The following is a 23,912-nucleotide window of genomic DNA, read 5'->3' on the forward strand; positions in this document are numbered from 1 at the left end:
ATCATGTGTAAATTGTGCTACATACAGATGATAAAACAAAGTCATATAAAAGTTGGCCTTATAATACAGATGTCTAATAGGCATATAAGTCATCCTTACCAACTTTCAGCCTGCTGACCAATCATGTAATGAAAATGGATGGCACCTGAATGAGAAAACAATTATGTGGCTATCTGAAGGAGGGTGGTCATACCAAAAGGATGAACAAAATACTTCAAGCAAAACTAACAGCAACATAACGAGCTAAGAAGTGACAGGCACAAACACAAGTGGATCATGTTGACTTGAAGCAAGCAGAGTTTGAGCTGTTTCACTGTCTCATTTAAACAGAAGAGTATGCTCAGCATGAAACTAAGAGACAGCTTACAGAGAATGACACCCTGCAGGTAGCAGCTGCTGCTGACACCCAACGGGCAGAATATAGAGAAGGTATATTTGTTTATTTATGCAATTTGTGAGGAATTGATTGCCTGACATAATTCACCCTTTTCAGACCCATGCTTATAACTAGGAAGCATCAAGGTCAATATCCCAGTCACACAGTGCAAAATATTTTGCCATATGTACAGGATTGAATGTAATGGCAGAAGTCATTTCAACAGGACTGCTGTCAATATATCATTTGCATATGTACAAATAGTTTGTTAACTATGGTTGTTCTTAATATATTCACAAGTAAACCCCCTAAGGCATAATTACAATAGCACTGCCTATTCAATCCCTATTTTTGTTCTGGAAATTATACCTACATTGAGCCTAGTTCTAGGTTCAGGCCAAAAAATAAGGGATATGCAACTTTAAGGGGAAGAAATACTGACTCCATAAATATCCATATAGCTTTTTAAGAAAGATTTGCTTAATAGGAAAACGGTGTTTTCTCACGTAAAATTCAGGTTTTGTTTAACAAACATATTGAATCCAAAGATAAATTATAGTATAAAGTAATAGGATGTGCTTCTGTATTGAAATACTGGTAGTTTTAAATTCTTGACATGAATAACTGGATATGGCATATGTAAATCTACCAAGAAATAAAACAGAGGTCTTAAAATGTAAAGACATGATAGGACATATTTATCACCCCATAAAACAAACTGGCATTTTCATATCTTAAGCTGGCCACTTTGTTGTATTTGTGTATGGGTCCTCACTACAAAGTTCTGTCCCTGATTTGGGAACATCACACATGAGAGGTAAAAAGCACATGGTGGATGAGGGATACAAATACCATTCTGTTTATGATTCTAACAGATCAATTTGTGATACAAAAACCATGGGTAGAATTTGAGAATAATTAGTGTGATACGATGTTATAAATACAAAGGAAGTATGTGTGTGATTTTTTTTTCAAACTTGGTTTTCTATTTCTTACAGACAATAGTTTTCTTTAAAAGTATTAATTAGTTCACTGTTTGTGTGATTTTATGGGCAGGAGGAGTGACTATCCATTGTGATGGCAGTAAAAGGTAACATCCCCTAATGTAGTTCATAGTAATGACGAGGGACACATGCTAGGTGACATATTTTAATGAAATATTAAATGAATTACCAAGAAAAAAGGGAACTTAATTTTCAATATGAAAGGAAGAGGCCATTGAATAAATAAAGTGGAGGTGAGATAACAGATTCTCAAAGGATTCTTAAAAATCTGCCATGTTATATCATTCTGGTCAACAGAATGATTCATATTTCATTAACTGATTATAGATAAAATATTAGATCCTGTTACAAGTTATGTGTCTTACAGTTCAGTTATTATTCACATAGGTATTTCAGAGGGAGAAAATGATTTTCCATTTTTTTTTTTTTACAACATTAGGGGAAAATAATTACTATTAAACCTTCTGTTTCCATTCACTGGATCTGAGATGAAGTGGATTTCCTTACATATTCATGACTGCTTTGGTTAAATACCATCTATTCTGAATTTTGTTCTCCATATTACAGCTATAATATAAAGGAAATAAATATGCTTTCCTTAAATGTATCAATGGAGCAAAAATTGTTTTTATAATAAAGAACAAATCCAAAGACAGGCAATTCAGTTAATCATATAATTTAAAGGTTATTGCAAGGTCTTGGATAACCCTGAATATTTATTTTTCCACCAGCTCACTATCTTATTTGCATCTTTTCTTATATGTTCTAAGATCCCTGCAACTGGAATAATTTCTCTTGATAAAAGAATAAAGAAAAGATTTAATTATGGTATTTATTATTGTATTTTGAAGGTAAATATTAAAAATATGCTTTGATGGAATGGGCTCAAGAGAAATGGGAATGAGGATGCTAGTTGAGAAGACTTCTCATGCGTCCTTCTCATTTCATAAGCATAGATTAATTAAATTAACTAGTTGCTCACCAAAGCCTGACATAAGAATGATGAGGTGAAGAAGCCACTAAGTTTAAATGTGTGTTAAAAACAGCAGCAAAAACTGTTAGGGGTTTAGTGAGTATCATGAACTATCTGCAGGTGGGTTTCCATGGAGGAGGAGCCCAGGGGAGCCCCAAGGAAATATAAGGCGGGGTGGGGCTCAGGAAAAGCAGATTTAAAGCTTGAGAGCACCATGCTGTGCTGATATTATAGCAGAGAAAAAAACTGATTTTACCTTTCCTAACTCCTTTCTCTTCTTGCCATGAATAGCAAATATGGAATTACTTTTAAATATGCGATGAATACATGCATATCCGTGATGCATGAATCTCTGCCTACAAATCAGTTATGTAAGAAATATGGAATTTCCTTGTTTACTAGAAGTCAAGCTAATTTAGACTTGACTCTCTTTCTTATATGTCTAGCTAGAAATTCTACCTTAGTCATTCTTAGGGCATCTCTTCCCTATGGTGGTGCCAAGTTCCTGGAGCCTTATTCTACATTAGTCATCAGGAGCCCTTCCTAGTTGTTGGTCATCTGCCCACTGCTGAAATAAATGTTCAGTGTCCCAGCTTCATGGTAATGTGCCTTACTTTGTTGTTATACATGGACCATCTTTGGATGAAGGGTGAAACTTAGGACTAGGATCCAGCCTCTCAGATGAACCCTGTGGTGTTTCCCTCTGAGATCTGGCTACCTTTTCCAGGCAATGCAATAGAATGATACTAAATTCTTTCCTTCTCACAGAGCCTGACAAGCATACATACCCCTTTCCTACTCCAAGGGAATCTACCTCACTCTTTCTCCTTGTCCTTGAAAGCTTCCCTAAAGCCTTCTCTTCTTTCAGAGATAACTAGCATGAGCTTAGAGTTTCACAAAAGATGAGAAACACTTCTGACTCCAGGTAGTTTCTGGTCTCTGTCCATCCAATATTCCAGAGGCAAGGAATTACAAAGTCTGTTTCCCTGCTTCACTGGAAAAAATAGGGGAAAATCACCAGGAGTATAAATGCAAATTCATATTTCAATAAATTATACTACCATTGAGGAAGAATCTCACACATTTATGTCACCAGGAATACTGATAATGAAGGAATTAATTCCAAAATACAATTTTAAAGCAGATACCTAATGGCTAAGTTCTGACAAAGAGTATAAATCTGATTTGTGCATTATGCATGTAACTATTTCAGAGACATGGAAATTAAATCATATTTAAGACATATTTGATGTATTATATTTACTGAAAATAATAAAATTCTGTAAAATCAGGACTGTCAGGAAAAGTCAGAATGTAGCCACTGTACTCAGTTATAGAATAAAAGCAGGTATATCTTGGCCATTGAATCACAGTGCCTTAAAATAAGATAGTAAAGTAATGAGGAAGCTCTCCTACTAATGCTATTCTTTTTTTTTTTTTTTTTTTTTTTTTTTTTTTTTTTTTTTTTTTTTTTTTGAGATGGAGTCTCTCCCTGTCACTCAGGCTGGAGTGCAATGGCGCGATCTCTGCTCACTGCAACCTCTGCCTCTCAGGTTCAAGCGATTCTCCTGCCTCAGCCTCCCAAGTAGCTGAGATTACAGGCATGTGCCACTGGGCCAGGCTAATTTTTTGTGTCTTTAGTAGAGACAGGGTTTCACCATGTTGGCCAGGCTGGTCTCGAACTCCTGACCTCGTGATCTGCCCACCTCGGCCTCCCAAAGTGCTGGGATTACAGGTGTGAGCCGCCGCGCCCGGCCCTACTAATGCTATTATTCTAAACTAATTGTCCTTTCTAGGTTTGCCTGCCTGGATTGTGTTTTTTAAATATTTTTTCTTATATGTTATATTCTTGTTAGATGGCTAGAATGCTCTAGGATCTGGAAAGAGGGACAACATCCTTTGGGTAAATGGAAAAGTTGAATTAATTGAGAAAAATATTCTGTGTTTAAGTTATGTTTGCCATTTTTAGTATTTTCATTTTTAGGGACTACATATGCTGACTTAGGAAGTTCAAGCTAGGTTTAATTTTCTTCCTTTGATAGCTTCACATAACCCACACTTTCCCTCCAAATATTCCTCATCTTTCACCTTTGCTTATAGTTGTTATAGAATTTATTAAAGAGTAAGAAGAAAAGAAAATAATAGACATACCAGGGGCTCAGGAATAATACTATATAGAAAATTACATACTGTTGGCCTTTAGTTTTTGAACATGATTAAGTGTGAAATATTGCTATAAAACTTTTATTCAGCTCGGAAGGGTTTGGCCTACATAACAGAAAGTGGGAGACAATGGGGAACTAATTTTCCAAAAACAAATTTCTTATTTTATCATTTTGTATAAAGTCATTTCTGACATATCATGGCAGCAAAAACATGATAAATAAAGTCAACAGTAATGTTGTGTACTTGATCTACTGTGGCAAAACTGAAGGTCCCCTGTTAGTCCTAATATATTTTCCCACTTTCTTTTTAACAGTGAATTATATCCTCATTCAAACATTAAAAAATACTCTTTTGCTGACATTTTAAAGAAGAGGTGTCCAATCTTTTGGCTTCCCCAGGCCACATTGAAAGAAGAAGAATTGTCTTGGGCCACACATAAAATACACTAGTGATAGCTGATGAGGTTATAAAAAAATTGCCAATCTCATAATGCTTTAAAAAACTTTAGTAATTTATGTTGGGCCACATTCAGAGTCATTCTGGACTGCATGCAGCCCATGGGCCATGGGTTGGACAAGCTTGTTTTATAGCAACACAGTGGAAAAATGGAACCCTTACATTGATACCATCAAGAATGGTAAGCAAGGTATACACATTTAATACTCTTAAGGAGCTTACATTCCTGAGAACAAGAGTGTGAATTAAAGTCAGAAATTTCAGTTAACTAAATTATACTGTTAGATGAGAAAATAAAAACTAAAATACTGGAAGTTTCTATAGTCTTTACTGGGCAATCAATTATTGTGCCCTTTTTGTTGATCATGTGATTAAGGTAATTAAAATCCACGTAAATCTCAGCAACAATAGATTCAAAATTTCAAGATGAATTCCAAAGGGAAGGATACTGCATTGAGGGTTAAATACTGGGAAGTGATATGGTTTGGCTTTGTGTCCCCACCCAAATCTCATCTTGAATTGTACTCCCATAATTCCCATGTGTTCTGGGAGGACCAGGTGGGAGATAATTTGAATCATGGGGGTGGTTTCCCCCATACTGTTCTCATGGTAGTGAATAAGTCTCACGAGATCTGATGGTTTTATCAAGGGTTTTCCACTTTTACATCTTCCTCATTTTCTCTTGCTGCCTCCATAAGAAGCGCCTTTCACCTCCTGCCGTGAAACAGTGTGGGGGAAACCGCTCTGATAATTCAAATGATCTCCCACTTATTCAGGGTACTGAATAAGTCTCACGAGTTCTGACGGTTTTATCAGGGGTTTCCGCTTTTGCATCATCCTCATTTTCTGTGGCTACCTTTCACTCCTGGACCATTATTTTGAGGCTTCCCCTACCACATGGAACTGTAAGTCCAATGAAACCTATTTTTCTTCACAGTCTTGAGTATGTCTTTATCAGCAGCATGAAAACAGACTAATATAGGAAGTAATGGTGTCTCTTCAGAGAACATGAAGATTTGTCGTTTCATTAAAAATAAATATTTATTGAGTACCCACTCTGGGCTAGCTATGTACAACTGTTAAGTGATGGATTGTGACATATAAGGCCAGAGTCCTCATGGAGTGTTTAACTCTACACAGGGCTGACAAGTGTAAGAGGGAACAAGAACATAAATAAATAAGCTAAATTCAGCTAGTGATTGGTGCTAAAAAGGAAATAAACAGGATAATGTGATAGTGATGTGTGTTGTGGGTCCATTCGGGTTTCTAGCTCTTTATGGTCAGAAGATACTGAGCTTTGAAGGCAAGCTCTGCGCATGAGGAAACAGGTGGGTTAAATAGATTTTTTTTTTCTCTGACAATCAAGCCCCTGGATAACCTAAGCGTTTTCGCCTTCATTTCAGCCAGGCTTTTTCTCCTTTATTCTATGCTTGCTGGGCTCTTTGCTCTCTAATAGCCAAACTACTAGAGCTAGAGTTCTTGCCTTTGTCATTAACTTTTCCTGTTCTCAATATCTGCTTTCTAAGATCTCTTTCAGGAGGTAGATATGGAAAGGAAAACAGACATAAAATTTGAATGTATCATTGTGGCTACATGTGAACATATTGCATTAAATTAATTGATAGAAAGAAGTTTGAATAAAATACTTTAGAAGAGGTTTTTGAATTTAGAGTTTATGAGGTTATACTTCTTTATCAACTTACAGTTAACAATGAAGTTATTCCCAAGCATCTTTAAAGCTAATTTATTTCCTTTTATGTTTAAAGTTTTTTGAAAGAAATATATGCCTCAAAACAATTCTGTTGACCTTTTCTATCTGTCTATCTATCTATAAGACAAAACATTAAATGGTTCCTTGATGGTTTTAAGTCATGGAATTTTTGGAAGCTAAAAGTGATCTAACTGCAGAACATTAAAAAACAGCACTGTATGATTGAAGCTATGAGCTTTCATTCTTTCTTACCCAGGTCTGGGGTTCAGGCACATGGAGGATTGACTTTCATAGTTCCACATCATAAGGCACAGATTGTAAAGTATATGTAACGATTTTACTTAGTCTATTAACTTTCAGAAACCCAAACCAAGAGAATCACTCAGCAATGTGACATTTCACTGTTAGCTCTTACTGTCCTTTATAATATTCAGGTAAAATAATATTTTAAACTAGTTTAGACTGTGGCACATGCAGTACATACCTTGATGGTACGGATGACAGGCAACAAACCTAAACTCTGTAAAAAATCTCTGTAAATAACTCTTATTTTACTTTACACTGAAAGTAAAGTAAAATAAGGACTCAATGGTAAACTATTTCTTTATTAATACACACATTCTTATTTTACATTTCAGAGTAAAGTAAGAGTTTGTGCGTATTAGTCCGTTTTCATGCTGCTGATAAAGACATACCTGAGACTGGGCAATTTATAAAGAAAAAGAGGTTTAATGGACTCACAGTTCCATGTGTCTGAGGAGGCTTCACAATTGTGGCTGAATGTGAAAGGCACAGCTTGCATGGTGGCAGGCAAGAGAGAATGAGAGCCGAGCGAAAGGGGTTTCCCCTTATAAAACCATCAGATGTCTTGAGACTTATTCACTACCAAGAGAACAGTATGGGGGAAACTATCTCCCTGATTCAATCATCTCCCACTAGGTCCCTCCACGACATGTGGGAATTATGGGAACTCCAATTCAAGATGAGATTTGGGTGGGGACACAGCCAAACCATATATTTGTGTATTCATGAAGAAATAGTTTACTATTGCATCCTTAAGAATTGAGGCATTTACATACAGCTCACATTCATTCTTACTCTTCTGAGTCTCAGTATCAAATGGGCTGGATTAAAAATAAATAAAAAACAAAACAATAAATAAGGCAAGGGGAACTCAAGTGAACACATGGATAAAATGATTAGATGATAAATGGAATTATTCGAGAAATATTTTAAAAATTAGTGTAATTATAAAAGGTAAATAAATTCTAGATAAACACTGTATTAATCAGGGTTCTCCAGTGAAACAGAACCAATAGGAGAAAGACAGAGAGAGAGATAGATGCAATTATGGAGGCAGGAAGTCCCACGATGTGCTGTCTGCAAGCTGGAAGCACAGGAAAGCCAGTGGTACAGTTCCAGTCCAAACCTGAAGGTCTGTGAACCAAGGCAGTCAGTGGTCTAAGTCCTGGTCCAAGTTCAAAGGCCTGAGAACCAGGAGCTCTGATATCCGACAGCAGGAGAATATGGATGTCCCAGATTGAGCAAAGAGCAAACTCACCATTTTAGTTATATTTATGCCCTCAATGGATTGAATGGTGCCCTCTTACATTGGCGAGGGACATCTCCTTTACTCAGTCTACTGATCCAAATGTTAATCTCTTCTAGAAACACCCTCACAGACATACCCAGCAGTAACATTTTACCATCTGGACATACTTATCCTGGTCAAGTTGACACATAAAATTATCGCATTGAGAATATTAGGCATCCAATAGTGGTGTGCTTGCAAGCCCACTCTCAGAATAATAAAGGCCTCGATATGTAGCATTTGACAACTTCCATAGTGTAAATACCCTCACCGTAACACATTTCAGAGGATCAACCTGAAGTTGCTGAATGTGGAGTTGGGAAGCAATGTATACCATTTTCCTGTGTGAACCAGTACGAGTCAACTGCAGTGTACCACTGTATTAGACCAGTTAATATATTTAAAAATGTTTCTAATCCACAGAAATGGACTTATCTGACACTGTGGGAGATCGGTTAATATAAATTAATTTTCTAGATAGTGGCCATTTCACCTGTAAGCAAATAGTGTCTATTTATTAAAGATAATTTCTATAAAATGTATATGTTTTCTGCCTATAGAGCATAATTTCATCAATTCTTGATGATCTAAGTTCCTCAGTTGATATTAATCTTATGTGAACAATCAGGAAGGTAGTATAATGGTTAAAAGAACATAGTCTTAAACCAACTGTTTGGGATAAAATCCTGCCTCTACTATTGTGTAATGTTGAGTGTTACTCAGGTTCCTTCTACCTCAGTTTCCTTCTCTGTTAATTGGGGAAATTATAAGTGTTGTTAGTTCTTGTTATTCAAGGCAGTTATATTCTATAAAGTCACCACAAACACTGAATTAGTAAATACTGGATTATTGTTTTGAGGGGAAATACAGGGGTTAATTTCCTGGAAGCTGATTCATCAACCAATCAATACCTGCATTGTTTTGTGTATGTTCCTATTTAAAGATAATTTATTTAATATATATAGTTGAATCATTAACATGGACCACATAGACAACAGCACTATCACTTGTGTGTGAACAAAGCTTACTGACAAATGTACGTTCTCTCTAAGACACATCACAGCCTTTTTGCATTTAGGATCACTAGACAGCACATAGCGCTACAGCCAAGGGCTGTTTTAAATAGGGAAATCACCAACAAAAAATCACAGAAGCATGAAAAACATGGCAATAAATAGACTGTTAAAGCCACCATGTTTATAGTATGAGAGTTGAAACACAAAGGTAGGGCTTTGCCTAGTTTCAACACGAATGGGAACATGCACATCAGGTGACTCAAATTTTTCAAGCTTCTGCCCATGCCTGTGTCTACAAATGAGCAAAAAGGGCTGTGAGTATAATTTGGGAGTTACTGTCAAAGATCAACAAAGCTGGACACTAGTTAAAGTGGTAAGATCAGGTGGTAATCAGTAATATACTGCTGCAGAAGGGAAGAGGGTCTGGCGTGACCTGAATTCAACTTAGATTTGTACAAGGAGGACTGGGCATTTTAAAGAGAGAATTGTAGAATAGGGAGAAGGGTGAGCAGGGACTCAGTAGAGTCAGGGTAGCAAAAAATTACAAAGCGTTGGTCACTGTAAATGATTCAATCCTCCAGCAGAGACTGGGAGGCAAGCTGTTCCTCCTGATATTTACATTTTAAAGGAATGGCTTTCAGGTCCTTTGAGAAACATACTCCTTAATTGTAGGAGACACATAGGTATCTCAAAGGGATAAAGGAAGGATCCACAATTGTAAGACCTTTGTAGTAAATGGTCTAAAAAAGGTGTTGGGGCTTATCATCAGGTGTGGGCTAGAGTAGTCGATTCTTTTGGCAGCCCTAAAAAAGGTGTCCGCGGCTTATCATCAGGTGTGGGCTGGAGTAGTCAATTCTTTTGGCAGCCATGAGCTTCCCCAGGCAGGATCTGAAATGGGGCTGGGTCATCCTAGGGATGCAGGCTTGATCTAGTGCTTATTCAAGTCTTTTCATAGGAGGGTGGGAGAATTTCATGTTCGCTGACAGCCTGTAGATTTTATAGGCCAAGCTTGAGACCTAGTCAGGGAGTTCCGAGGAGCCTGGATAGCATTTGAGCAAAGAGAGAATATTTGTGATTACAAATATATTTTATTAAATAGGCAAATTCGCAAATATGAAATCACAAATAATGAGGGTCGACCGTATTTTCACATTGTTGTTATTTAATTATGTAAATTGCTTAGAACACTAAGCACTCAATAAATGTCTGCTTAAACTATAATGTAAGATGTAGGAAGTGTTGAGTTATAAAGCTGTTTGTTTTGATCTTTATCAGCCTGCCTCGGGTTGCTATTTTAATATTTGGTCTTCTTTTTGTTATATATTTTCAGTTTTCCAGTTTACTGCCAAGCTTCCACTTTTTCTCACTGTTAGTTTGTGCTACTCTGGCCTTTTAACCCCAGCCCTCCTGCACCCATATTCTTTACGAAAATGTTTCAGTTGACTGTTTAACAAGGCTGAGCGAGGACTTGAAGGCACTCTGAGTTGCTAGCTCTATTATGATCATTTTATTTGTTCACCTTTTGCTTTTAGACCCAAGATCCTGCCCGTGTTCCAGGTACTTGAGGTTGTTAGGGGTCTGCCTTTTATGTGAGGTGGATTTTTATGATCATTTGGGAACAATGTTCAATTTATTAGTATATTTTTATCATCGAGGGTTTTGGCCAAGAACTTCTTTTGTTTAGGAGCTGTGGCCTGGCCATGATCCAACCTGGCTGAGATGCTCAGACCACATGATTTTCATACAGACACAGACTGTGGTGAATCTTATGGTAGAGCTTGCGGCAGACTCCATGGTAGATTTTATTTAGATCTCACGTCTCCACTAAATAACCAACTGAATTTCATGGCTGCAAAGAAAGGAACTATCACATGATGAATTATTTTATATTATTTTTGACAATATAAAACAAATAAATGTTTTCATTATAAAAGTATTCTTGACTTTTGAAGTAAAATTTGGGTGTCACTCGAGGACTTTGCCTGGCTAAGGTGCAAAATTCTTGTGAATTTTAAAAATAGCTTATATATAAACCTTTACAGAAAACTAGGAGGTGAGGAAAATCCCTCATGAACTTGGATGTTATGAATTGCAGTCTAGGGATTTAAATAGGTTTCACTTATGTTCATGTTGGATTGTTAGAGTAGGTATTTCATGAATAATTTTATCTCAGATAAACTCATGATAGATTTTATCATTTTATTTTGGTTCAATTATATAAATGCTATTTAAAATCCAGCTCTTACTAAGGGTTAATATGGTAATGAATTCTAGTATTCCCTTTGAAAACACAGATAGATATTTTTTAATCTTTTTTTCATGTTCACTTAAAAAATATCTTGCTACTGTCTTTATATCAATGTTTCATAATTCTATTAGCCACATTTTGTTGACCTGCATATTCCTACAAGCCTGAATTTTAAGTTACAACTTTGTATTCAATATTAGTAGTATTAAAACAAACATATCAAAGGAAATAAAAACCCTAAAATTTAATGTTTCACAAAGGAACTCTGTGTTAAAACAGTGTCCTTTTAGAGTTAACATATGTATGGGAAATGCATTTTAAATAAAGATGTATCTGACCTGGAAGAGTAGACAAATCTGCTTTACAGCAAGTTGAAAGTTTAGAGAAATATTTATCATTCAGTTACCAAAATAACAAATTAAAGCAGCAAGGAAAGAGAAAAGAGAGGAGATGAAAGGAAATAAAGGAAAACCAAGACGTAAGTTAAGAAAGAGCTATTGCTTGTGAACTTCTTCCTAAAAAATGATAGAAAAAAAAAGATAAGAAACAGAAAATTGCATGAGACTTCAGTGTTTATGTCTTGATGGAAATGTACAAATCATTTTCATTCTTTGCAGTGCTGTCATGCTCCATCACTTTAGTCCATTTTCACCTTCCAAAGAAATTCTGAATGGGCCTTCCTTCTCTGGCAGCTAATTAATCTTTCACAAGCCTACTCTTGCAGCCTGTCTGCCAGGGATGCCCCACACCTTAAGCCAGTGACTCACGAGCAGATTTCTTACCCTCTTGAGCAATACTTTCTTCCCTTGAGTTATGTGAAGACCTAGCTTTTCTATTTTGTTTCGGAAACTATGTGAGCTGTAATATATCATTGAAGAATTGCTCCTTCCCCCCCACCACCATAAGTGAATATAAAGTGTTCCTGAATCATTTAATTGGGTAATAATGACAACAAAGTCTGAATATAAATTATGAATGTGTACAGCATTTTACCAATAGTGTATATCATATAGATGTAAGGACACATATTACTAGATTATAAATTCTCTGTGTATATACATTTGTTAGATTATCATTGTAATAACACAAATGTACTTATATTTATAATAATGTTGCATTTGCATAAAAATAGTAATAAAACTGCAAATAAAAATAATTTTTAGTCTAATTAATGGAAGATTTGGTGTATGAATTTTTTTTTAAGTTAGAGCATAATTCTTTACAGATTGAAATGCCTCAGTTAAAACAAAACAATATGGCCAGGGATGGTGGCTCGTGCCTGCAATCCCAGCATTTTGGGAGGCCAAAGCTGGAAGATTTCTTGAGGCCACAAGTTTGAGACCAGCCTGGACAATATAGCAAGACTCTATCTCTACAAAAAAAAAATGTGTGAAATTAAAAAGTTTGGTATACATTCTTTTTGTATGCAAATGTTTCCATCTGTTGTCATTTCAATTTAATCTGAATAACTTCTTTTCAGCCTTTCTGGTAGAAAACATCTGCTGTCAATGACTTTATCAGGTTTTATTTATCTAAAAAATGTTTTATTCTCGTTATTGAAGGAATTCTGGGCTGAATATTGAATTTTCAGCCCTCAAAAAAGTGATTCTGCCTCCATTATTTCTGTTAAAATGTCAGTTGCTATTTGTATAATTGCTCTGCACATTATGTTTATCTGTGGCTGCTTTAGAGATTTTGTTTTATGTTTTGCTTTTGACAGTTGACTATTATATACTTAGGTGCATTCTTTCTGTTGTTAAGCATGTTTGGATTTTGCTGAGCTTTTTCAATCTTGATATGAATATTGATAGGAATGTTGACATGAAAAATATCAATGTTGATAGTTTTCATTAAATTGCAGAAGATTGTAGCCATCATTTCTGCAAAAATATTTCTACCTCATCTCCCTCCCTCCTTCTCTTCACCCCTCTCTGATAACACAATTATACCTATGTTAGACCTTGTAATATTTTTCTACTGATTATTGAGACTGTAATCCATGGTTTTTCAATATTTTTTCTGTTCTTCAAATCAGATAATTTCTATTAATCTCTTTTCATTCTCACTACTATTTTTTCCTTCAGTACCCAATCTGATATTTTGCTCACCCAGCTAACATTTTAATTTCACATATACTTATCCATTCTTACATAGACCTCTTTTTTTATGGTTTGCAGTTACCTTCTGAGATTCTCTATCTGTGCACCCATTATAACTATATGTTTCTTTAAGTCTTTGAACATGATAATAATAAATCATTTGTAGTCTTGGTCTTTGATTTCCAATGTTTGATTCAGAGTCTGTTCTATTCTATGTATTTTTTTATTTTTCTTGTGTATGGATTACATTTTTACCTTTCCACTTATGTACATATGTAGCATTTAAAAAAAAAAAATTACATGCTGGGGCTGGGTGTAGTGGCTCACGCCTGTAATCCCAGCACTTTGGGAGGCCAAAGTGGGTGGATTACTTGAGGTCAGGAGTTCGACACCAGCCTGGCCGACATGGTGAAACCCTGTCTCCACTAAAAATACAAAAATCAGCCTGGTGTGCTGGCACAGGCCTGTAGCCCCAGCTACTCCAGAGGCTGAGGTAGGAGAATCGCTTGAACCCGGGAGACAGAGGTTGCAGTGAGCCAAGATCGTGCCACTGCACTCCAGCCTGGGCAACACAGCAAGACTCCATCTCAAAAAAAAAAAAAATACATGTTAGATGTTGTTAATGACTAATTTGGAGAAATCTATATTAGGTTTTCTCCTGGAAAAGGTATTGAGTTCTGTTGTAAGGAGCAGTTTAATTATGGGAAGATCATTTTTGCCCTTTCAGGCATAGTTTTATTCATTGGTAGTAGAACTCTACTTTTGTTTTGAATTTAGTTTATGAACCTTACCTGTACCCCTATAGTGGAGCCTTTCTTGAATCTCCAAGTGAGAGTCTGAGATATGCAGTAAATTATCTCCACTTCACCCAGGATTAAACTCCAGAGTATTCTTTCTAACAGTAGCTAATCTCTGGTATCATTGTTCAGCAATCAACCGTAGAGCAGGAAATCTCTGCTAGACCTTGTGGAATCTTACTCTATGAAAATGCCATCTAGACGTTCGCCCAAAATTCGTGGTGAATCCTCACACAAACTACTGCCATTCCCAGCTCAGCTCCCTTTTGTCAGCTACCCTACACTCCAAATTTTAAGCAACTCAGAAGCCCAGACTTTTCTCGCTGCTTCTCAACTCAGTGAAACTTCAGTTCTACTGGGCTCTATTTCTGTATTTGATAGTAAAAAGTGCATCCAAGCAGAAAGTCATGGAGGTTACAGAGCTCATTTTGAGTTTTTCCTTCTCTTAAGGATTATATTCCTGTGCTATGTTTAGTTCAATGCCAGTAAAAATTTACTTTAGATAATGTGTGTAATTTTACAGTTGCTTATTATAAGAGAAGTACACAAACTGGTTACTTTATCACAGTTGGAAGCATAAATCCTAACAAGCCATTTTTATTGTTAGATAAAAGAGATAAAGCAGATTGCCATAGATGAGGCAGAATGAGGGTCGTGAGGGAGGCAGGCTCATTGAGAGTTAAAATAGAGCCTGTGATGCTACGGGTATTGCAACATACTACATACATCTGTACTTGAAAGTAAAGCAAAAAAATGGAGAAGAGATACATGTCAGGGATTGGGTCAACAGCACACGAGGTGAAAAGATTTTGTAGGAGACAACAAATCTGAATAGAAGTCAGTGCCTTTCTCTCCTTCTGCCAATTAATTTTCCCACATTTTGCCATTAATCTTTAGAAAACAGCTATCCCCCAATAGCTGTCCTCGTAAGTCATAATAAAAAGAAACCAACCAGATTTTATAAAGAATTGCAAAAATTGAAGAGTAAATGAATAAAACTCCAAATTTCAGTGAAGAACATGAAGTGCATAAAGGAATCACCTGAGTAAAGATATGAAATCAATAATTCACACAAAAGTACTCTGTTTCCAAAGAAATTACTGAAATGCTATATTTTAAATTGTTTTTATATAATAAAATGTCAAAAGAGTTAAAATATTTTATTATGATTTGTAAGATAATAGATGCAAATAAAAAGCAGACTGAAAAAGATCAGGAAACAAGTGAACTAGAAAACAGAAATAAAAGCTTTTGATTGCCCTTCCCCTACCCAACACACAAATAGAATAAACATAATTGAGAGTTATAAAGAACAGATATTAAAAATGAAAAAAATAAGAATTGTAGAGAAAATATTAAACGTAAAGGCAAATTAGACAAAAAAGGACATAGTGTTTCTAAACAAAATAAATGGACTAAATTGAGGAGAAAGAAAAAAAAAAGTCACAGGGGAAGAAACTTTCCTGGAATAATAAAAGTCTGGGAATAATAGGTGGACCTTTCCATTAGGGTATGCTGTGCTAAAATTTCTGAACTTCAGTATTTGGGAAAGAAACTGTAAGGGCTCTTGGGCGTAAACAGCAAACGAACCCTAAAGAAGGTTGGATGGGAGATTGGAGAGATTAGACTGACCTCAGACTTTGCAGTACTCTAACAGTGAATTGTTTCTCCACAAACATTTGAGGAGGTCAGGTGACCCAAGAAATTATAACCAGCGAAAACTGCTGTTGAAGTACTGAATAATCATTAAACTGTAAAAAAGTATGGATGCAGAGGATTAATTTAAACATATATTAAACACTAGGAAGATGGGGAAGGAGGGACACTGAGTTTGAGCTTTGTGATTACAGATCAAAATATGTGATGATTTTTGATATTCTAAATTTAACAATAAGATTTTTTTAAATTTCAGAGGTGAGGAAAAAGAAAGTGGGAGGAACATAAATACGTTATTTTCCTTTTTCACTATACTTTTTATAAATGAAATGTTATTAAAATAATATACTTTAATATTTTTCTTAATGTTATCTTTTAGATAGTGATAGATCTTGTCTTGTAGTAAGAAAGTATCTACTTGACTTTCAGCAATGCCTTTAGTTATACTTATTTTATTGTTAAATTTCATATAATTTAATAATTTACCATTTTAATATGATAGGAATAAAATTCTTAATTTTTATCTCTCTCTTTTTCTCTCCCACCTCACCTCTCTGTCTCTCCATAGAGCTATAACTACAGTAATTATACTAATATTTAAAGATGATTATTTCAAGATAGTGGGCTTTGGAATAGAAACTTAAAAAATGTTCATACTTACATTTTTAGATTCATTAAAAATAGCAGATAAAATTTGTACATAAAACAGTAATTTTTTAAAAGAAAATAACTTATTCTGTAAGTTTTGGCACTCCCCTCAAAAAAGATTAAATGTCATAAGTAAAACCCAAGTATACTCGTAAATATTCTAATATATTGGTATACTTCTTGGGTCAGCAAACTTTTCTTCAAAGGGCTATGAATTAAATATTTTTGATTTGTGGACCATATTATCTCTGTTGTGGCTATGAAACTCTGTTACTGTAATGGGAAAGCAGCAATAGACAATATGTAAACAGATTGGCATATTCCAATAAAACTTTATTTACAAAAATAAGCAGTCAGTTCTGGGTCGTGGTTTGTTGACCCCTGGTATACACATCATCAACTTTAGTGATTAAAATATTATCAGCCTATCTGTGAAATACTGAGGTAAGGAAACTAATACAAAATATTCCTGATGTATTGATTTTATATTCTTGCTCCAAATACTTATTACTGTAATACTTAGCTTTGATGAGAAAGGGGAAGTGTTGCTAAATAATTTACATACATATTCATATACATGCAAATTTTCATATGTTTTGATGTCTCAAAAATGCTGACATTTAAGAAAGGAAGGGCATATTTTGCTTCTTACAGTTCATATGTGCTGTACTCAAGCTGACTTCTTCCTTCCCATTTTACATTTCTAACTTTGATCTCAGAATGTAGGAGCTGGACAGGATCACCGAGTGCATCAAGTAAATAATTTCATTCACACAAGAAGAAAATTTACGGCCACTAAAATTAAACCGTTTCTCTATGGTTACCATGCTAGTTCTTGCCAAAGTCAGGACTGGAATTCAGTCTCCTGCCTCCCATTGCAGAGTTTTTGCCCACTACACTATATTATTGTACATGGCTTGGTTCAAGCCACAGAGGAACTAATCAAAGATTAACTATCTGATTTATACATATGTATATATATACTTACTTATATGTTTTTTTTTTTTTTTTCTCGAGAGGGCATCTTGCTCTGTCACCCAGTCTGGAGTGCAGTGGTGTGATCTCTGCTCACTGCAACCTCTGCCTCCCAGATTCAAGCGATTCTCCTGCTTCAGCCTCCTGAGTAGCTGGGATTACAGGCATATGCCACCACGTCAGGCTAATTTTTGTATTTTTAGTAGAGATGGGGTTTCACCATGTTGGCCAGGCTGGTCTCGAACACCTGACTTCAGGTGGTCTCCTGCCTCAGCCTCCCAAAGTGGTTGGATTACTGACTTGAGCCACAATGCCCGGGCCAACTGACTGATTATTATATTAGGAATGCATTTATATTGACTTACTAGTTATCCTGATTCTATTTGTTCTCTATTTTAAAAGTAGGTTTATAAATAAAGTTATTTAAGAGCAATCAGTCATTACACATAAGGAGTGGTATTGCTCTACGTATACTCCGTTTCATTGAGAAACAGCCTTTTCATAAAATGGCAAAAAAAACACAGCTGCAGTTATCCCTTTCTTCTGGGTCATTTCTAATAGTTTAGATCAGTGGTTCTCAAACTTTAACATGTATCAGAATCACTTGAAGAGCTTGCTAAAACACAGATTGCTGGGGCCTCCTCCAGAGTTTCTGATTCAATAGGTTTGGGATGACGCCTGAGAATTTGCATTTCAGACACGTTTCCAAGTGACAGTGATACTGCTAGTCTGGGTAAAAAATTTTAAAAACCACTGGTTTAAATTCTCAGCCCTAAAGGCATATTATAATTACCAGGAGAGGCATTAATCCACTAATTAATTCCCAGGCTCCATCATCAATTGGCATAGAATGTCTGGGGCTTGAGACTGGGTATGAGTATTTTGTCTTTTTTTTTTTTTTTGGTTTAAGTAATTAATCGGTGCATTAATAATTGTACATATGGGGTACAATTTGATGTTTCAATACATATCTGTGGTGTAGAGAGATCCAATCAGGGTAGTGACTGTATCCATCACTTCATGCATTTACCACTTCTTTGTGGCGAGAACTTTCAAAAGTGTTTCTTCTAGCTGTTTTGTAATATACAATATTTTAATGTTAACCATAGTCACCCTACTGTGCAACAGGACACCAAAATTTATTCCTCCTATCTAATTGTAACTTTGTACCCACTGACCAGTCTCTCCCTATTCTCCCCTCTCTTTTCCCTCCCCCAGTCTCTGGTAGCCACTGAAGTGCCTCAGGTGATTCTAATATATAACCAAGTCGGAGAAGCAATTAAGAAAAGTAATGACTGAAAAAGTTTATTTTGTCTGATGAATTAGTGCAATACTTTTTTAACATATTCCTCTATTATATGGGGATAATTTTTATACTGTCATTTCATGGTAAAGTATAAACGAGATAGTATAAAGATGACTTTACCAAGTGATTCCATAAATTGAAGGTAATTTAAGTGTAGTTTTATGCTACTAATCATATAAAGTGCTGAGAATATAAGGTAGCTATAGAATTTTACTTTTAAAATGTTGTTACTGTAAAATTTTTGCCATTAATAAAATTATTTCATGCCTCAGTTCCTTAAATTATTTTTATTAGCATTGTATAGACAGCATAGATACTAACTCCTAAAATTCTTAATTTCTCTCTTTATAGTGAAAGATGCAGATGTACTTTGTATGGACATACAGATTCTGTGAACAGCATTGAGTTTTTTCCTTTCTCCAATACTCTTCTCACAAGCTCTGCAGACAAGACCCTGTCTATATGGGATGCAAGAACAGTAAGCAAATCATTCACTTTTTTTCCCAGCTTTTGATAAGTCTGATTACTCTCGGTCATTCTTTGGGTATGGAATATGACTTAAAAAGTGATTGTGCAAGGGCATTCAGGGCAAAAGAACAGTAAAAAGTTCATAATTACAAGATCCTTTCTATGCACTTGTATCCATTCTGCCTTCCAAATGTGATCAGGTAAAAATAATATGATTATCTCATTAAGCATTATTTCAACAATTATTTATTGCGATAGAAGCTCTGCTGGTTCATGGGATACAAAAGGGAAATACACACTGTGCCCCTCCTTAAGGATCTTTTAGCTAGGTAAAGGAAGAGAAACGAGAGATTATTTTGAGGAAATAAGACATGCATTAATAAAATGGAAGACTATCTAAATACAGGGGGAAAGCAAGGAGGAGAATTCATATCTGCTGGAAGAGTGTGGATGGCTTTCAAAGGAGCCTAGGCTTGAGCTAAGATCTGGAGGGTAAGTAGGATATATAGGTCATCTGGAGAGGGGTAGATTTAGGAGAGGGCAATACATGCTCAAAGCCATAGAGATGTGAGGCTGCAATGGCATGTTCTGACAGTAATGATATAAATGGATAGAGCTTAAGGAAAAAGAGGCATGATAGGCAAGAATGTACAGAGACAAAACAAGATCATGACATATTTGATTAAAGTCTTAAACTATTTCCGAGGGAATTAAAGAGCATTAAGCAAACAGGGTGACATAATCGGATTTACCTTGTCAACTGAAGAGTGACAAGGTTCATAAATTTGGAAAATAAATTCCTCATAAGGGGTTACAGTCTGCAGGGTGGCCATTCGGACAAGCTGGAAAGCATAGCCTCCAGCCAGAAGCCAGAAATAGATACTTCGAGGGAGGAGCAAAGGGAACAGGAATTTATGCTGAGTCGGGTATGTGAATATTTCATAAGCTTGAGGAGGAGTCATGACTATTTATGAAAGGTGAATCATGCACATGCACAGTATACATTCATGCCCCCTTCATGGGTCCCATGTACCAAAAATGGCAGTGTTAGCATGATCCAAGCCTGGAGTTTTCAGCCGCCTAACATCAGAAGGTGAAGTGGAGGACATGAAAACCCTTACTGCACGTGTTCCATGGACTGGCCAGACACACTTCATGGTCAGTGGTCTCTTATCAGGCTAAAAGAGGAAGGGCAGTATCAGGTGGCTGGTTGATATCAGTATTGAGGTCTTTTGAAAGGGCTGGTTTCGGCTGGGTGCAGTGGCTCACGCCTGTAATCCCACCACTTTGGGAGGCTAAGGCAGGTGGATCACTGGAGGTCAGGAGTTCCAGACCAGCCTGTCCAACATGGTGAAACCCCATCTCTACTAAAAATACAAAATTGGCTGGGTGTGGTGGTGCATGCCTGTAATCCCAGCTACTTGGGAGGCTGAGGCAGGAGAATCGCTTGTATCCAGGAGGCGGAGGTTGCAGTGAGCCGAAATCACGCCATTGCACTCTAGCCTGGGCAACAAGGGCAAAACTCCATCTCAGAAAAAAAAAAAAAAAAAATCAAAGAAAGAAAGGGCTGGTTTCTGTTTAGCACTTAGGGAAGCAAGGCTAATGGTCATTTTGGAGGGAGGGAGTATGAGGAGGCTTGTCTGAACACCATCCTGTCCTGGCTGAGAGCTCAGTTTTCAAGGTTACTCTGGAGTCCTGTTGGCTAAGAGATGCTCCATTCAGTTGGCTGGGGGAGGGCCTTAGAATTTTATTTTTATTTGTCCCCTTTTTAGAAGGTGATTTTGATAAGGAAGTAAGAGAGTCAGTCATGTGAGGAATGTAATATAACAGGCTATGAGTGGATGAGAATTTGAGCTAGGAAACAGTGTAGATGAAAAGGAGAGAATGCATTAAACATAGGAAGTTTATCCAAATTTGGAGAGTGATTGGAGGTGAAGATTATTTGGGGAGGAGGAGTTTAGGGTGAGAAACTTTTCCAATTTGTCTAGGAATGAGGGTTTTCCTGAGTCATGAGATTTTCAGAGCTAAAATTGGACAGAACTGGATTACTGGTAGGTTCAAGAGTGAATTTGATTTTGATAAAAGTGTTTTAGTCTGTTCTCACCCTGCTGATAAAGACACACCCAAGGCTGGGTAATTTATAAAGGAAGAGGTTTAATGAACTCACAGTTCCTTATACCTGTGGAGGCCTCACAGCATGGTGAAAAGTGAATGAGGAAGCAAAGTCACATCTTACATGGCAGCAGGCAAGAGAGCATGTGCCGGGGAACTCACCTTTATAAAACCATCAGAGCTCGTGAGACTTATTCACTATCACGAGAACAGCATGGGAAAAACTCACCCCTGATTCAGTTACCTCCCACCAGGTCCCTCCCATGACATGTGGGGATTATTACAATTCAGGGTGAGATTTGGGTGGGGAACACAAAGCCAAGCCATATCACAAAGTAAATAAAATGTAAGGACTACACTTTCAAACAGTTTGGCTGTGAAGATGAATAGGAGAAAAGATTGTAGCTCTAAGATCAAATAAAGGATCCTCCTTTGTTCAGATAGGAGACAGCATGTTTATTTGCTTATGGGTAAGATCGGGGAGATGAAATGAAAATGTAGGAAAGAGAAGAGATAACACAGAGTTTATTGTGCACAGATTTTCATAACTTGAAGAATGCCAATATGTGTAAAACAAGGCCTCCATATTCTTCTTAGCGATATTTTATAAAGATTACAAGAAAAACAATGACTACAGTTGACTCTATAAGAAAAGAATAAATATTCATAATTTCTGGTTCCTGGGTCAAAGAGAAAGAGAAATGTAATTTCTCCCATTTTATTTCCCATATACAAAACATGATTGATATAAATAAAGGAATATGGTAATGGACATGCAGATGGTGTTAGGAGGGATGCAAGTTCAGTATGTGAAGCCCTGTTTAGACCTCTGAGGCCAATTTATTTAGGATATATGAAGAACAAAATATGCTCAGCACCACACATTATAGAAAAAACTAAGGTAGAGCTACCCATGTCTTGGTGACCAACTTCACATGTTGCAGAGATTTAAACTTCTGAGGAAGCAGAAGTCAAGGGGGCATTGTGGAAAGAGTGCATCAGGCATGACTTAAAAATAAAATCAGGATGATTTTTTGTTAGGTACAAAGGTCCGACAATCTCCTCCTTGCTTTAAAATAGCTTCTTAGACATTGATGCAGTGGAGTTTGCTCCTGCTAATGGAGCGTCAATGGAAAAGTAAGATTTTCAATATATTTTGAACCAAAAACTTAGATGCGAAGTTTGTATAAAAGTGATTGGTAGAGGAATATCCATAGAGAAAATATTAATTTAGCAGTGACCTAAATTCTATTGACTTCAAGGTTTTTTTCTCTCTCTCTCAAGTGCTATAACTGAGTGTTCTAGGGAAGTCTATATCTTATTTACTTTCTCTTATGTGAAAAACAGAAGCACTAATGCTTAGAAGTAAAACTGCTCTAATTTTAAAAAGTTTCCTCTCATATATATCTGCCTTGAATGCATACAGCTGTTTATTGATGGTGACCTTCCTTCTTCCCTGAGGTTCTGAGCTCTTTCTGTGCTATCCTTATTCCCTGAAGTATCAGGAGAAAAAGAGGGATTCAGCACAGCACAGTACCTTCAGCATAGTGCAATTGCATATGCATTGAATGTAAAAGCATAGAAGGGTTTGCAAGTCCCATTTGTATGACTTTAATCAACATAAATATTTTTAAGTTGACTTAATGGCAAATTAAAATTTATATCACTATAATTATTATTGCTATTTTGTTACTATTATGCATGCTAGCTTTATATTAATACTAGAAAAAGGGCTCTAAAATATTTTGGTTTAAATGAAATATGATTCCTAAATATATCATAAATGCATCATTAATTAGAAATAAAGTTCATTTAATGAGTTTATTTTCTAAAAATATTTTCAAACCAAGTAGAAAAAAATTTAAATTGATAGCTATGTACTGTAAAAAACTAGCATATAATGCAAAGGAAACTCATTCAACTTATTAATTACTAGATAATATAAATTGTTAACGAAAATATTGATATAAAATTCTACAAGTGAAATACGATAATCCAAGAATTAAACAGAATCACTCCACTAACATTGCATTAGGCAGCTGTGGCGACTTCATTTCAGATATATCTAATTTGTTAAAAAACAAAACAAAACAAAAAAACTTTAAATCACCCAGATTTTAAAAAATTTATACTATTATATACATTGTTTTTAAAAGACAGACACGTGTTTTATGTTGTCTATATAATATGGAATTGTTAGTTGTTTTTTATCCCAGTGGTTCATAAACAAGTTAAAATAAATTTACATTTTTAGTTAAATAGTAAGAGATTTTGAAAAGGGTAACCAGATTAGCTAAAGTTTTTTTCTAT

At 35.9% G+C, this 23,912-nt stretch overlaps 1 protein-coding gene across 3 annotated transcripts in view; it reads left to right on the forward strand.

Moving 5' to 3' along the window:
- Nucleotides 1-23,912, forward strand: part of SPAG16 (sperm associated antigen 16) — a 1,126,826-nt gene that overhangs the window by 713,137 nt on the left and 389,777 nt on the right. For all 3 annotated transcript variants that reach the window (XM_003812510.4, XM_055109075.2, XM_055109074.2), the window contains one exon: nt 19,374-19,500. In XM_003812510.4, the coding sequence (XP_003812558.1) occupies nt 19,374-19,500 (127 nt within the window). The remainder of the gene's footprint in view (nt 1-19,373; nt 19,501-23,912) is intronic.

This window comes from Pan paniscus, chromosome 13 (genome assembly GCF_029289425.2).
Source record: "Pan paniscus chromosome 13, NHGRI_mPanPan1-v2.0_pri, whole genome shotgun sequence".
Taxonomy (NCBI): domain Eukaryota; kingdom Metazoa; phylum Chordata; class Mammalia; order Primates; family Hominidae; genus Pan; species Pan paniscus.